General features: G+C 35.7%; 1 protein-coding gene across 4 annotated transcripts in view; it reads right to left on the bottom strand.

Moving 5' to 3' along the window:
• The window catches only part of EPC1 (enhancer of polycomb homolog 1), a 106,643-nt gene that overhangs the window by 16,076 nt on the left and 74,504 nt on the right, over window positions 1–16,063 (bottom strand). For all 4 annotated transcript variants that reach the window (XM_064368484.1, XM_064368485.1, XM_064368482.1 and 1 more), the window contains exons 2-10: window positions 15,016–15,175; window positions 9,779–9,924; window positions 9,177–9,383; window positions 8,673–8,821; window positions 7,320–7,479; window positions 3,764–3,940; window positions 3,591–3,680; window positions 3,364–3,512; window positions 1,368–1,720 (exon numbers count right to left, since the gene is read on the bottom strand). In XM_064368484.1, coding sequence (XP_064224554.1) covers window positions 1,368–1,720; window positions 3,364–3,512; window positions 3,591–3,680; window positions 3,764–3,940; window positions 7,320–7,479; window positions 8,673–8,821; window positions 9,177–9,383; window positions 9,779–9,924; window positions 15,016–15,175 — 1,591 coding nt within the window. The remainder of the gene's footprint in view (window positions 1–1,367; window positions 1,721–3,363; window positions 3,513–3,590; window positions 3,681–3,763; window positions 3,941–7,319; window positions 7,480–8,672; window positions 8,822–9,176; window positions 9,384–9,778; window positions 9,925–15,015; window positions 15,176–16,063) is intronic.

Below are 16,063 nucleotides of genomic sequence, written 5' to 3'. Positions count from 1 at the left end.
AAACAGAGTCCTGCTTTGTTGCCAAGGCTGGAATGCAGTGGCATGATCTTGGCTCACTGCAGCCTCGACCTTCTGGGCTCAAGTGACCCTCCTACCTCAGTCTCCTGAGTAGCTGAGACTACAGGTGCTCACCACCATACCCAGCTAATTTTTGTATTTTTTGTAGAGATGGGGTTTCACCATGTAAACGCCAGGGCTCAAGCAATCTGCCCACTTTAGGCTCCCAAAGTGCTGGGATTATAGGCATGAGCCACCATGCCTGGCCCTATAAATTTCTTAATAACATGTTCTTTTTTCTAGCTTATTGTAAGAATATAGTACAGAATACATATAATATACAAAATATGTATGTTTGAACTGTTTATGTTAATAGATTAATGGACTGTTTATGTTATTAGTAATTCTCGTCAGGAGCAGGCAATTAGTCGTTACGTTTTTAGGGAGTCAAAAGTTATACACTAATTTTGGACTGCACGGGAGGGTGCCCCTAACCCTCATGTTGTTCAGGAGTCAACTGTACTTTCTTTTTTAACCGCCAAGTAAATTCGTTTATGGAACATTTTCTGGAGGTCTTTAAGAATCAGAGCAAATGTTCATACTTATGAGGCAGTTTAACTATAATCCTACTGAGTGAATTAGGCAAACAATAAATATTTTCATAGACCTTCTAAAATCTACATTTAAATTACCTTTACAAAAATCTGTAGTAACATAATTTAATGGTGAATTTCTACAATCCATATGCTTCAAATAACACAGACTTATGCTTTAAAACAGACAGCTAAGATTATAGGAATATTTTAAATAAACAGATTTATTTTAGACACATTTCATATAAAAGCCATAATAAATATATTATCTGAAAACATTTCAAAATATTAACCCTTTAAATGTTCTTCTCTGAAAAGTTAGTTTCTCTTTTATAAATTATTCTGAATTCTTGTGTCAGCATATAAAGTTATGTATATATATTCACTTGCTGGTCTCTATGTTAAAGCAGACTAAGTAAAAACTAGAGAAATATCTGAGCATAAAACAGTTAACAATTTAGGGCCCATTTTCTTTTCATACTATGAAAAAATATGATGAATCTTGTGGTTCATGGACTATATCCATAAAAAAAAAAGTCACACATTAAATAGAAATCAACCATCTTTGTATGCGGGTATGTTTAAATGAAGACACATACATACAAACTCCTACAGCGACAGGATTCAAATAAATACTTAGACCAAGGTCTTTTTTTTCTTTTTAAACTGTTTGAAAGAAAAGGACTTTTAGCTATAAATGGAACAGACCACATAAACAAATGGCAAAGGTTGAATCTGACATGTCTATAGAAATGTACATCATAACAGTAAACATACCAAAGTGTGCTGAACCACTGCTACTTTTACTTTGCGTAGAGGTACTGCATGTCTGGGTCCCAGGTTGTGCTGTTCCTGTTCGGTTTATACTCCTATATAATTTTCTACAGGAGAGTTCATCATTGTCACTGTCATGTAGGGATGGTGTCCGAGGCCTAAAATGCCGCCATCTACATGATTTGATATTGACTAGTATCTGACTGAGGTCTTTAGAGAAAGATTTGTCCGAGGTATTTGTTTCTGAGGTATTGGCAAACTGATTGACTGGAGAATGTTGTGGTGAGGAAAGCATTTCCAAATCCAGATGGTGAAACACATTGTCATAGTCTGAATGAGCTCTGTCCAGTAAGACCCTATTAAAAAGTCAGACAAGAAACATTTACTTAAAATAGCTATTCAAAGATTATATATGACAGCGTTTTCTTTCTCCCCCCAACTGCCAAAGGCCAACTCATACCGAATATTTAAAAGCTCTAAAGTTGATTATTTTAGTATTTGGTACTTAAAGGCTACTACAATCTCAATTTCTAATAAAAGTTCTTTTAACAAATTGTTTTTCAACCAAAGATTTTCACTTCCATTACAAAGCACCCAAACGAATGCTTTATAAAATGTCACTAACAAATTTATTCTATATTTAAACAAAAACTTCATTCTTTTGGTGGGGGGTGGGGAGGAAGGGAGAAGAAAGAAGAAAAGCAATAAAAAACATAGTATTTTATACCACTAATATTTTTTACAGACAAAATATTTGAGATCCACTATTCTAGAGGATATATTCCTATGTCATTTATTTATTAATTTTTTGAGATGGAGTTTCACTCTGTCACCCAGACTGGAGTGCAGTGGTGCAATCTCAGCTCACTGCAACCTCCACTCCAGGGTTCAAGCAATTCTCCCTGCCGAGTAGCTGGGATTACAGGAGCCTGCCACCATGCCAAGCTAATTTTTGTGTTTTTAGTGGAGATGGGGTTTCCCCATGTTGGCCAGGCTGGTCTCAAACTCCTGACCTCAAGTGATCCGCCTGCCTTGGCCTCCCAAAGTGCTGGGACTACAGGCGTGAGCCACCATGCTCGGCCTCTTATGTTATTTATGTTAACATTATAAATGGCTCTAACTCAAAATAATAACATTGATTAATGTTAGTAATAGAATAAAATATAGCCGACGTAGAGATTTTTCACTGCTCCTGATATCAACATAGTGATGGAAAAAAAGGGCCTAAATAAAATGTATTTTAGTGCCTAGATAATTCTTAACCAATGTTTAAATGATTTAAAAAATCCTCTGCAATTAAGAGATAAGGATAAAAAAAACCTATGTATAAGCTATTAGTTTATCGTAAATACACCCTTGGGTTTCTTCCTGAAAAAGTGCCTTGACACCATTATCTGCTTTCCCTTTAAATTTTCCCGCACATTATACATTAACGTCTCTCCATTCCTTGAGTTTATGTGTTTTGCTATTTATTTCATGTCCCCATACAAACAACTTCTTGCATAAAGGCATTCAGGGTATGAAAGAAGGAATTCTATAAGGTTTAAACAAGGGAAGAACAATTAGACCCTGATAAATTATAATGTAAAGATCAGGTTATGCATGGATCCTTTTCATTGTCAAGTTAAACCCATTATACTAGTTAGTGTGAACAACTTTTCTGCAGTTTCTTTAACTTAATACACTGTGTGCAATCAGGATTTATATTTGTCTTCATCTGTTGCCTTTTCTCACAATTCTATCCCTTGATAATTTATCTGAGGTTTTCCACCTTGGGGAGAAAAGCAGGTCCATTAGGGACCCACTAGAGTATGTCAAAAGCTATAGATGTGTAAGAACCAGGTAGGATAGCAGCAAAAATACTTTAGTCAACAAATCAGTTAAGAATAGCAAATAGGAACTAATGAGCTGCTCAGAAGGATTAACTGACTTTACAAGTTAGATTTGATCACCCTAATGCCTAAAATATCCCTCTGCTAGGAATACGGAAATATCTTACCTTCCACCGCGCCCAACCCGTCTTCGTGCAAATCCAATACACCTTTGGGGTATGGTGAGAGTAGTTAAGCAGTATCTATATCGCACATCCCCTAATCCTCCATCTTTAGGACTAGTCCAAGGCCAATTGCCAGTTTGGTCTAAGTGAGGCTTAAAAAAAAAAATCCAAATTATTTTGTCAGTTAAAGGTAAATAGTTTGTTATTTACAAAGACAGTCTGAAACTTACAGCATAGTACTGACAGCCTGCTTTCCTACGGAAAGCAAAAGGACCATCAGGATCATTGTCTTCCTCAGCTTCCGAAGAGCCAGACAAAACCTTTAAATGAAATAAAGAAAGTGGGTCAGATATGTGACTTCCTACATCCCTCCCTCAACATTCACAGAGAATCCTGTTTGTACCTGGGAGAGAGGTTCTTCGTCTGAGCTGGGAAAGTCATACTGATTCAGATCCTTAGCATTGAAGACCGGCAGTGCAGCAGGACTCGTCTGTTGGGGAGTAGCAGCGGCAGACGACGGTAAGACTTTGGGCTTCTTTTCATATTTCCGTTTCGGTCGGATAAGATCGGCTTTATCTTGCTGCAACAAAGACATGAATTAATTATATACCAGAAACCATGTTCAACGAACTTGCAGTTTTGGGGGAAATTTAAAAAAGAAGTTTATTGCTATAATGAGGGCATTCATATTCATAAGAGACATAAGACTCGGTATATGGCCATCTTATATTGTAAAGTCTAGAGAAGTTGGCCTCCATGAAAGCATAAATTTGTCCTACAGTCTAAACATAATCCCACAAACAATTTTGTTTCAATTAAAGTAAAAGGAGAGAACAGAAGTTCTCCAACTTCTGAAGTCTTACAACTGCAATTAGTGTATTTACTGCTGGCTTCTCTCATTTTCTTAATTTTCTATGAAAATTCTAGAAGAGAATTTTTTTTTAAAAAGGGGATTGTCTAGTCCTTATTCTCAAGAAATAATAAATATAGGACAAAGAATAATGAAAATGTCTTTGTAAACACACAAAGCAAACTACAGGTAACTGTTAACATAGTAGAAAACAAAGCCATAGTGCTGAGTAAGGGGTTATACAAATAAAGAGTAGTAAGGATTTGCTGGCTGAACAATGACAGCTTTCTGAAATGATGAATTTTGAATAGTTTTAGAGGATAAAGATATGAAATCATTAAATACGGGAAACGCAGGATAAAATATACGGGCAAGAGTGAGCTGACGGAACACAGTGTGTTAGAAACATGTATTGCAGATGATGGCAAAAGTTGGGAGGAGTATGAATTTGATATGTAGGCAATAGGTAAGGAAAATTAGTGGCAAAAACTGTATTTGTTGGAAAGGAAAAGATCATGGCAAGCACCACAGTTATGTAAATATGCTAAATATTTATGTTACGTGTTATGTAGTTTATGACATTATGGTTTTTTAGGAAAAGTTAACTATCGAACTACAAGGTCATCTCTACAATTTCTACTGTGGTATTTGACAGGATAATAAAATCAAAAGCTAGCCATGGCAATGCAAAACATTATATAAAAGTTAACATCAACTGTCAGCTAGGGCAGTACTTTAGGACCACATTATTATCTATTACTTTTCTTTTCTTTTTTTTTTTTTTGAGATAGACTCTTGCTCTGTTGCCCCGGCTGGAGTTCAGTAGTGTGATCTAGGCTCACTGCAACCTCCTCCTTCCGGGTTCAAGTGATTCTCCTGCTTCAGCCTCCCAAGTAGCTGGGATTACAGGCACGCACCACCACGCCTGGCTAATTTTTTGTATTTTTAGTAGAGATGGGGCTTTACCACGTTCGCCAGGCTGGTCTTGAACTCCTGACCTCAAGTGATCTGCCTGCCTCCGCCTCCCAAAGTGTTGAGATTATAGGCATGAGCTGCTGCACCTGGCCTAAAATAAGTAACTTTCAAGCATGAGTGGCACATACAGGGGAAAGCACGGAATAGGACAATTAATCTTAAAACATGAAGACTGAAGGATAACGTTAAAGTAGTCCACAAAATCATGCAGGGCTCAGGAAGGGGGACCACGTTAAAATACTAAGAGTGGGAATAAGCCCATTAAACTTTAAAGATACATTTAGAACTAATAAATTATAAATGCAGGACATAAAATTCAAATACAAAATTTAAGTAAATACTTACATGAGTAAACTAAAACAATATTTTGGGGCACAACTCCACAACTCTAACTTTCCAGATTATTGAAGAGAATAACTCTCTATTCTTCTCCTGCCCACCCTCCTCTACATTTTTTAAAATCAAAATGTCCATGTTAACAAAGTGGAAAAAAAAAAAAAGTCTGTGTTTTCTCACAAAATGGTCTAGTCCCTGGCACTGATTTAAATGGCCAAAAAAGAAAAAAAAAGGTCCAGGACGGGGAAATCATCATTCTAACAGGTGTCGCAGGTTGTATGGTTCAGGACTGAAGATCTGTTTACCACAATAAAAAAACTTGCGTGAACATGACATTAAATGATGTAGGGGAGATAAAACTGATGGCCAACTTGCCCGTTCCCCAAATTGAACTGGCATGGAGGATGCAAAGTTTCATGAAAAATTTCATACAAAAAATACATAAAGTATTTTTCCTTAGATGTACACTTTCCAAGAAACTGCCATTTAATTAACTGCTCTTCTTTATTTACCTCAGTTTTCCTTTGCTAATTTTATTTCCTCTCACAAATTTTATTCACAAATTGGGATTTCGTTAAGTACTAATTTGTCAAATACTTCCATTTCTAAATAATTATATTACAAACTATTAAGAAACCAGAATTTCCAGGCCAGGAACAGTGGCTCATGCCTATAATCCCAGCACTTTGGGAGGCAGAGGAGGGCAGATCACAAGGTCAGGAGTTCAAGACCAGCCTGGACAAGCTGGTGAAACACTGTCTCTACTAAAAATACAAAAATTAGCTGGGTGTGGTGGCTTGAGCCTATAATCCCAGCTACTCAGGAGGCTGAAGCAGGAGAATTGTTTGCACCCAGTAAGTGGAGGTTGCAATGAGCCGAGATCATGCACTGCACTCCCACATGGGAGACAGAGCGAGACTCCGTCTCAAAAAAAAAAGATACCAGAATTCCCTCTTATACACGAATGTGTCCATAAAAGACAGAAAAACTCATAAGAGGCCAGGCGTGGTGGCTCACGCCTGTAGTCCCAGCTACTCAGGAAGCTAAGGCTGGAGAATCACTTGAACCTGGGATGTGTAGGTTGCAGTGATCTGAGATCGTACCACTGCGCTCCAGCCTGGGTGACAGAGTAAGACTCTGCCTCAAAAAAAGAAAAGAAAAAGAAAAACTCATCAGGGAAGATTTCATGTATTTCTCCCTAACTCTCCATATTTTGTTTGAATTATTTCAATGCTTCATAATCCTACAACTTGTAAAAGGAATATTTTTCCTTTTATCAGATATAGTAACAAAAGCTTCCCTTTATAAGGAAATAAGGGAAACAAAAATAAAATTTTAATTATAGACTTCTGCTTTTCTTCATATTATGGCATAATCATTGCAGCATACATTAAGGTAGTTCTCTTTTTTTTATCTTTTGTTTCGAGATTGAGTCTTGCTCTGTCACCCAGGCTTTATATAGTGCAGTGGTGCAATCTCAGCTCACTGCAACCTTGACCTCCTGGGTTCAATTAGTTCTCCTGTCTCAGCCTCCCGAGTAGCTGGGATGACAGGTGCACGCCACCACGCCTGGCTAAATGTTTTCTATTTTTAGTAGAGACAGGGTTTCACCATGTTGGTCAGGCTGGTCCCAAACTCCTGACCTCGGGCAATCCAACCATGTTGGCCTCCCAAAGTACTGGGATTACAGGCATAAGCCACTGTGCCCGGCATATATGTATTTTTCTTTTTAACTTTCATTCTAATGATAAAATACCAACCCATTATTAGATACTATTATCACAAAAACATTAGTCACCTTATTAACTTTGAACTCCTTCACATCCATTGCTTCCTGGTGTTTAAATTGACTGCTATTAGTAATAGGGATAATAGGGATGGCATAAGTAGGTTTCATTGGCTGTCTCTGTGCCATAACCTCAGACATGATCTCTCCATTGTAGTCACCCAAATTATACCTGAAATTGTAAAAACGAAAGTTTACAATTATATATATTTAAGGAATACAACATGATGTTTTGATACACATTTATACTGTGAAATGATTACCACAATCAAGCTAATTAACATATCCATCACCTCAATAGTTACCTGGTGTGTATATGTGGTGAGATTACTTAAGATCTACTCTCTTAGCAAATTTCAAGTATATAATACATTGTTATTAACCATGCTGTACATTAGGTCTCCACAACTTACTCATTTCAGAACTGCAAGTTTGTAACCTTTGATCAACATATAAAATATGTAATTTTTATTTGCCAATTATACCTAAATAAAGCTGGAAAAAGAAGAAAGTTTTGCAAAGTTAGTTTTGTAAGTACTTATCTTTATAACCATGAATAACTAGCTGACTGGGATAAAATTATAAACATCAATTACATTTAAGGCAAGACCACAGTTAAACTTTGACTATTCAATGTCAAACAAACTCCTTTTGTTTGTTCATTTTACTTTTTTGGCTTATAGCTTTATCATGGCATATAAATAGATGACTGTGGGGAAAAAAATCAAAAGTTGGAATTTTAACATAGCAATTTTGGTGAAAGATTTGGTGAAGAAGTTGAAATTAATGCCTACAATGGTGCTAAGGATCTTTCTGTTAGTTAGAATTGCCTGGGCTATAAAACTAATTTTTCTAAAAGTAATCATAAGAAATTTAACAGTGGTTTTCCTTGGGGATAGGGACTAGAAATAGGACAGGGGGCTTTTAAGTTTTCATTGTGTATCTTGCCAAACGCTTGAGTGCTAAGACTGATGGGCCTTTCCCCCGTTTCTTTAAGCTTTGCTATTTAACAACCTAGTGTTTTAAATCTATATGCATTAAAAAAGAATTAGTCCTATCAATTAACTCAAACAAAAACTTTAGAATTGTCTCCCTCACAGTCCTACATACAACTAAAGGACCAAAAAAAGACCAATTTGAAATGGAATTGCTTCATATAGTTTAACTTTAGTGAATCCAGTCACTTTTAAAGAAAATAGAGGAAAACATGTAAAAGTATAAAAAGTATCATACCATATATTTAAAGTTTTTATTATTAAAATAGGTATTTCTGTAATTAGATTATTGCATAGGAAATAAATTAATTCAATATACAAAGCATTAATGGCACTATACTTCCTCTAACATTATTAAAATATACTTTACCTCTTTTCCATAATTTCCAGTGTTAAGTGCAATAGCTCTCTTTTACTCTTTTCTCTTCTTTTTATCATCTCTAGAATAGTAACAGCTCGACTTAGATCTCGACGCAGCTTAAGCATTTTTTCGTAAGAGGCTTCATCATTTTTTCGATTCTGCAAATGTCAAGTTGCTTGTTTAATGTCAGTATTTCTAACTAGTGGTATAGTTATGGACACATAAAAATTTATATATTTGAAGGATTAAATTAGAATTTAAAGATAATGAAAGGGAGCACAGATCACCAGGAAATCAATTTTGTACTGATTTTTAAACGGATTAACATTAAAATATAACATTAACAACTGCATAATAAATCTTAAGGTTAATTTATTTTAAGTTAGTACTTTTTATTGCAATTGGATAGAAAGTCATATTTGAATACAAATTAAACCACATTAAGACAGTCATAACTATACATAATTTTTATTATATAAACAATCATCAAAAAATGTCTTCAAGTTCACTTACTTTTCGAGTCTGCATTTTTTCAGTACGCCTTCTAAAAGCCACATAAGGATCATTTGTGCTGGAACCATCTCTCTTCTCTTGTTTTACTGATGGAATAAGAGATGGCCCTCGACAGTTTTTTCTCTTTTTAATCCAATATTCATAAACTTCTCTAATTAGTTCATCATCTTCTTTTAGCAGTAGTTTGGCTTCCTGCAGACTGACTGGCTAAATGTAAAAACATTATGTCATTTTCATACAATACACATACAAAGTTTATAAGTATTTACTTCTAAATTTAAAGGACAATATTGATATTACAACATTATTAACAAATGGCAAACGAGGAGTACAGTATGCATGTCAGTCACTGAGCTAGGGTGCTTTATATAAATTTTTTAATCTTTACAACAATCCTGGGGGAACTGAGGCACAGAAAAGTTTAAACATATTGCTCAAGATTACACAGGTTACTGATAAGCAGAGAAGAGATTTGAATTCATACTTTTTAACTCTAAAGCCTGCCTGATTATCCCCCACCCTTCAATCTCACACTCTTTCCACACAATATAGTTCTTTACACAGAGTATGTATACACTTGTTATATACAAATGAAGTTGTACCTGCTGACCACTGCCTTTTTCTAGGCGGTCAATCATCTCCTCAAATTGCAATGGGCAGATGTCCATTTTCTTTTTCAGTTTATTCACGAATACTTCATCTTCGGAATCCAAATCATAATCAGGCTGTTCAGCATCCAAACTAAAAGCTGACAGAAGGAACCATACGCAATCATTTACTGTGTGAATTCACCAACAAAAACCTCACAGATGTCTGCATAAAAACAAGACCTACACTTTCTAAAGAAGTAAGAAAGAATTTTTGGATTTTGTTTTCAAAGTCACAAACAACCTAAGCTTACAGATTTGTCTTCCACATTTAAAGTTAAAGAAAGATTATCTTCACTATGAATATACATGTAAGTAATAAAAGACAACGGATGTGACCCCCTCCACCCACTCCTAAAAGCAAGTAAACTAGACCCATTATTAAGAACATAAAGCAACCATTAAAACATATTCCATTGAACCATATGCAAGTGCCATTTTTACAGCTCAAAAATCATCACGCATAGGCAATTTTTATAAAACAAAAGGAGAAGACCTTTAAATAATTGTTTTCTATAATATTTAAGTTCTATTTTATAGATTATTCAATTACTTAACCAAAAGTGAAGGGAGTGGTCTTTAAAGCTGAAGTGTTAGAAGTCACTACCAGTAACAGTACAGGTTGGGAATCCCTCACCCGAAATGCTTGGGACCAGAAATGTTTTGGATTTTGGAATATTTGAATACATATAATGAGATATCTTGAGGATGGGACCCAAGTCCTAACACAAAGTTTTCATTTATGTTTCACATATATCTTATAAACATAGCCTGATGGTGATTTATTATTATTATTATTTTTGAGACGGAGTTTCACTCTTGTTGCCCAGGCTGTAGTGCAATGGCACAATCTTGGCTCATCACACCTCCGCCTCCCGGGTTCAAGCGATTCTCCTGCCTCAGCCTCCCAAGTAGCTGGGATTACAGGCATGTGTCACCATGCCTGGCTAATTTTGTATTTTTAGTAGAGACAAGGTTTCTCCATGTTGGTCAGGCTTGTCTCGAACTCCTGACCTCAAGTGATCCACCCGCCTCGGCCTTCCAAAATGCTGGGATTACAGGTGTGAGCCAACGCATCTGGCCAGCCTGATGATGACTTTATGTAATATTTTGAATAATATTGTGAAGTTTTGACTGTGACCCACCATCACATGAGGGCAGGTGTATAATTTTCCACTTGTGGCATCACACTGGTACTCAAAAGTTTTGAACTGCGGAACGTTTCAGATTTTGAGTTTTCAGCGGCTGTTACTCCGTGAGTACATTCCTGCCTAGGAGGTCTGTTTCCCTATGGGAACACGGTCATGTTGATGGAAATGGGAGGACCTTAGATCTGCTGGCAAGAACCACCGCTACTATAAAACATCATTTAATTACTTACCAAAATTAAGCTAGGTTGATATGAATATGATAAGCAAAATATGAAATAGCTTTGATATAAAAACTTGTCTCACATCTTTCCCTTACTTAATTCCTTCTACTAACTTTAGTAGTAGTCCCCATCTTTAGAATGGCATAAGGCCCTGTTTTCCTATTCTCTCCACTGTCATCAGTTCTTTATGATCTAGTAAGATCAGATTTCATTGATTTCATCCAGTATGCTATTTCATGACTGCAGTCCTTTACAAAAATCACTGTTTTTCTGCTTGCCCACCAAGGAGGCAAATGCCGATTTACTCTTTTTAGCACCCACCCTGATATTGCTCCTCTAGAATCCTTTTTTGATTGTTCCCTAGCCAAGAAGTGGTTCCTAACCCCTTTTATCTTTTTTAGTGGCTAAGGACCCACTTCACAGACTTTATAATCTATCTGTTAAGCGTGGCTCTCTATTAGAATGTGTGTGATCTCTTTAAAGACAGACATGCCTTCTTCATTTCTGTACCTCTAAGTGGAGGGTAACAGGTTTCACCTTGTATGCCACCTCTGCTTGCAGTACTCTACTAAAAAGCATTCTAATGTTATATCTATTCAAATGGGGGAAAAAATCTTTCCAAAACCAGTCAGACATAAAGTCTGTGATAGGTACAAGAGGGCACTATTTAGCTGCCAAATACTGCCATCTCTGCTTAAAGCTTAACATGGTGTCCGGCCTGGAGGAGTAAAAAGATATTGGTACAGTTCTATCTATTATTTCACGGTTTTATTTTTCATTTTGAACTATATCACATTTCTGTGACATTCCTAATTAAAATAAGTGAGTATTCAGACTATAAACATTTCTAGATGTTAACTGAGATGTTAACTTACATTACCTGCAATCATAGGCCCTCCAGTGTTTTTCCATGATCTCATTTTGTCATTATTATGTGTCTAGGATTCTGGAAATCCTCAAGTTGATTAAAATTGTTAGATTAAAAACACTTGATATATATTGTTCCTAACCAAAATAATGTAGATCTATGTTATCTAATATGGTAACCACTAGCCATTTGTGGCTAACTGAATTTATATAAATGAAATAAAATTAAAAATACAATTCCCCAGTGACAATCGTCACATTTCAAGTGCTAAATAGCTATATGTGGCTAGTGTTGTATCAGCACAGATTATAGAACATTTCCATCATCATAGAAAGTTCTATTAAAGAGACTGATCCAAATACCAGAAAGCCACATTGATAGGGACCAACTAGCAATGTTCTGCCTTTTTAAGGTTATATTTCATTTTTGGGATCTCATTTATACACTACAGTTTGGCATCCTCTTCAACAAAATTTATTTTTCTTTAGATCATGTCACATGTCAAACCACAATCACCAAGCTTAATTATTCATAAAAACAAAATGAGCTCGCCAAGGATCACCTTGCTTTGCATCAAAACACACTTGCCATAGCTTCTGGTAGATATTACATCATCAATGACAAGTCACACCCAACATATCAGGGGCTGCAACAAGACCAAAAAGGATGATTTCCATCACACAAACCAAGGAGCTCAGGTTCTTTCCCTCTGACATTAACAAGGACCTGAGTGTCCGAGTCCTTCTGCCTCTCCAAGAGGCTTTTTTACTCAGTGCAAACTCATATAAAATCTTAAATAGGAAGACTACCCAACCTTGTTTATATTTTAAATACCAAAACTCTAGAGAAAAGCTAACATTTTTCTCTAGAACATAATGAATGTTCATAGCAGCTCTATTTGTAATGATCAAAAACTAGAAACTACCCACTGTTCTTCAATAAGTGAATGATTAAATAAACTGTGTTATATACATGTCATGGAATACTGCTCAGCAATAAGAAGGAATGAACTACTGATATATCCAAGAACTGAATGAACCTCAATGATACTGAGTGAAAAAAGCCAACCTAAAAAGGATGCATACTGCATGATTCCATTTATGTAACATCTGTGAACATAATTATACAGATGGATCACAGATGAGTGATGGCCAGTGGATGAGGGAGGGAGAAGTATGGTTATAAAGGAGTAACAAGAGGGAGTCTGATGGTGATGGTGGCGTTGAGTGTCTTGATAGTGGTAGTGGTTACGCAGGGCTACACATGACACAGAACCACAAACACACACACATACGTGGTGCGTGTCTAACTGGTGAAATCTAAATAAACTCTAGATTATACCAACTTCAGTTTCTTGGTTTTGATACTGTATATAGTTGTGCATGAGGGTAACACTGGATGAGGCTGGAGGAACTGCGCAGGAGACTTCTCTGTACATTTCTTTGCAATCTCCCATAGATACAGGGCAGCTAACACAAATTTAGCAGCACTATCTTTACTAATATTCCAAAGTATACATCTTTCCAAAGACAAGTTACCTCAAATTTGTACTGATAAAAAAGTTTCCTCCCAAATAAGCTACAATTCTGCTGTCACTTATTAATATTTGATTATAATGTCAGCAGTAAATTCCTTTTTCAATATAGTATCTTCTGATTTTACTGACCACATTTATTTCACTCGTTAACAATAAAATATATTTTATAGATTTTGATCATAAGTAAGCCATCTTTAAGACATGTGCTAATTTTTTTCTCATAATGATAATGTAAATTAGTATGCTTTTATCTTATTTTACTCAACCTTGCTTTAACCTAAAAGCATGCATTTATAAGATAATATAGCTTGTGGCAGCAGAACAGAATGTGGCTGTAGTTAACGTACATGGGAAAGATCAGATCCCTAGCTTTCAAATCCACCTTGACATGATTTTCTGGAAAACAACTTTTTAGGTTCTAATATTTATCAGATTTGTTTGTAACGTCTGTGTCTATCTCTTAAATGTAACAAAACATGTGAGTGCACAAGTAAACTAGTTAAAATTGGTTTCTCAATGTGCTTGCAAGGAACAATAAAAACAAAATAGGTTTATATTGTCCTAAAAAAAATGTAGATGGTCCCCTAGGAAAACTTCTTCATCATAAAGATTAACAAGACAATGAAAGCTGCAGGAATTTTACCTTACTAACTTTTCAATTATTTGTTTTTAAGTTGTTAATTACTTGGAGATTGAGTAACAGCTCTCAGCTATTCATCACCAAATGTCACACACAGTTATCAAATGATCATTTCTTATGAAGACCCTATCACTATTAAGTGAAATAAGTTCCCAATCAGAACACTACATTTTTAAAAAATTAGCATCACTCTACTAGAAAAAAACAGATCTGGGGTTGGCAAGCTATGTCCCATGGGCCAATTCTGGCCTGCCACCTGTTTTTATCATTAAAGTTTTATTGCAACACAGCCATGTTCATTCATTTTTGTATTCTCTTTAGCTGATTTTGCACTGCAATAGCAGAGCTGAATAGTTGTGACATACTGAATGACCCACAAAGCCTACAGTAGTTACAATCTGACCCTGTACAGAAAAAGTCTGCTGACCTTCACTTACATCAAGAAGTTCTTTAAGACTATTAATATTATTAATTCTGAACAGGAGGAAAACGATTTCTATATCTCAGGTATTTTTTTTTAATCCTACTTGTCTAAAGCAGCATAAGATGGCATGCTGGGATAAAACAAAAACTGAAGAATAATAAATGCCATCTTTTCTTGTCAGGCAGATATCTCAAATTATCATTCTAAAAGTTGAAAATGGGCTCTAATAACTCTTAAGCTGATGCAGGTCATTGAAACAAGTAATGAAAATGTTCCTGAACAGATAAAAATCTGTCGTTACCTAATAAGAGAAATGTAGAAAATAAAGTCATTAAGAGAATCATTACTTACGCTGTATGTGAATGAGCTGCTTTGGCATCTTAAATTCCCCAGGATATATAGACTCATAGTAAGCAATATTACTTTCTGCCTCTGGGACTGGTATAACCATATTATCCCTCTTCTCGCCATACACCTGCTGTGCTGAAATAGCTCGTTGAAGATGATGTTCCTAAAAAGAAGAAAAAAATAGGTAAGTTCATGTATTTTTTTAAAAGAAGCAAACAGATCATATAGACTTGCAATTTTTTTTTCTCATTTGTTTTTAAAATAGAGATTCCAGTAGTAGGCCTTGAAAGCATGTTGTTAACACGATACAACTAGTGATAAAATCAGTTTAGGTAGAAAGAAAAAAAATTTGTCAGAAACACTGACTATTTCCTCAATATAGCAAAAGGAATTGCCAAAACTGAGAGTTATATAAAGAGATTCAAAACAGGTCACAAAAACAAAGCTTGCATTTTATAGATGAGATGAGGAGGAGTTAAAACATTTGACCTTGATATATAAAGTGGGCTATGGCTAAAAGATATTTTATTGATTAAAATCTCTTATTCATATAGTACGTTGTACATTCAGAAGGTATCTGAATATAAATCAACTAATACGATTTCTTCAAAGAAGGGCGGTGGTTATCTCCGTTTTGAGTTGAAACTGACTGACTGAAAATCCTGGTCTTTTTTGCCTGATATGATAACCTCTCATACACATTTCCAGAGCCCTTTCTGAGCAGCTGCAGAGTATGTGTAGGGGCAGAAAGCACACTCTCTGGACTCAGGCTGTCTGGATGAGAACCCAGCTCCAATAGTGAAACAGTTGTGACTCCCAGCAGGAAACCAGTCTTCTAAATCTGTTCCCTCCAGTCAGAGAAAAAAAGAATCTACTTTATAGAGATGGAGATTTAAGTAAGATAAATGTGAATACAATGTTTAGTATAATGCCTGGCATATAACAGGTGCTCAAAATAGATTTTGGTTTAGTCACCACACCTAGTTTGTGATACTACCAACTGCCATGTAAAAGTATTAGTCTCATCCAGCCCTATCAACACTGAATCAAC

The sequence above is a fragment of the Aotus nancymaae genome, unplaced genomic scaffold, assembly GCF_030222135.1.
Source record: "Aotus nancymaae isolate 86718 unplaced genomic scaffold, 86718_ANA_hifiasm-v0.15.2.pri h1tg000077l, whole genome shotgun sequence".
NCBI lineage: Eukaryota > Metazoa > Chordata > Mammalia > Primates > Aotidae > Aotus > Aotus nancymaae.
Note: the sequence above shows the minus strand (reverse complement) of the source record. Positions and strands in the feature narration are given on the sequence as shown.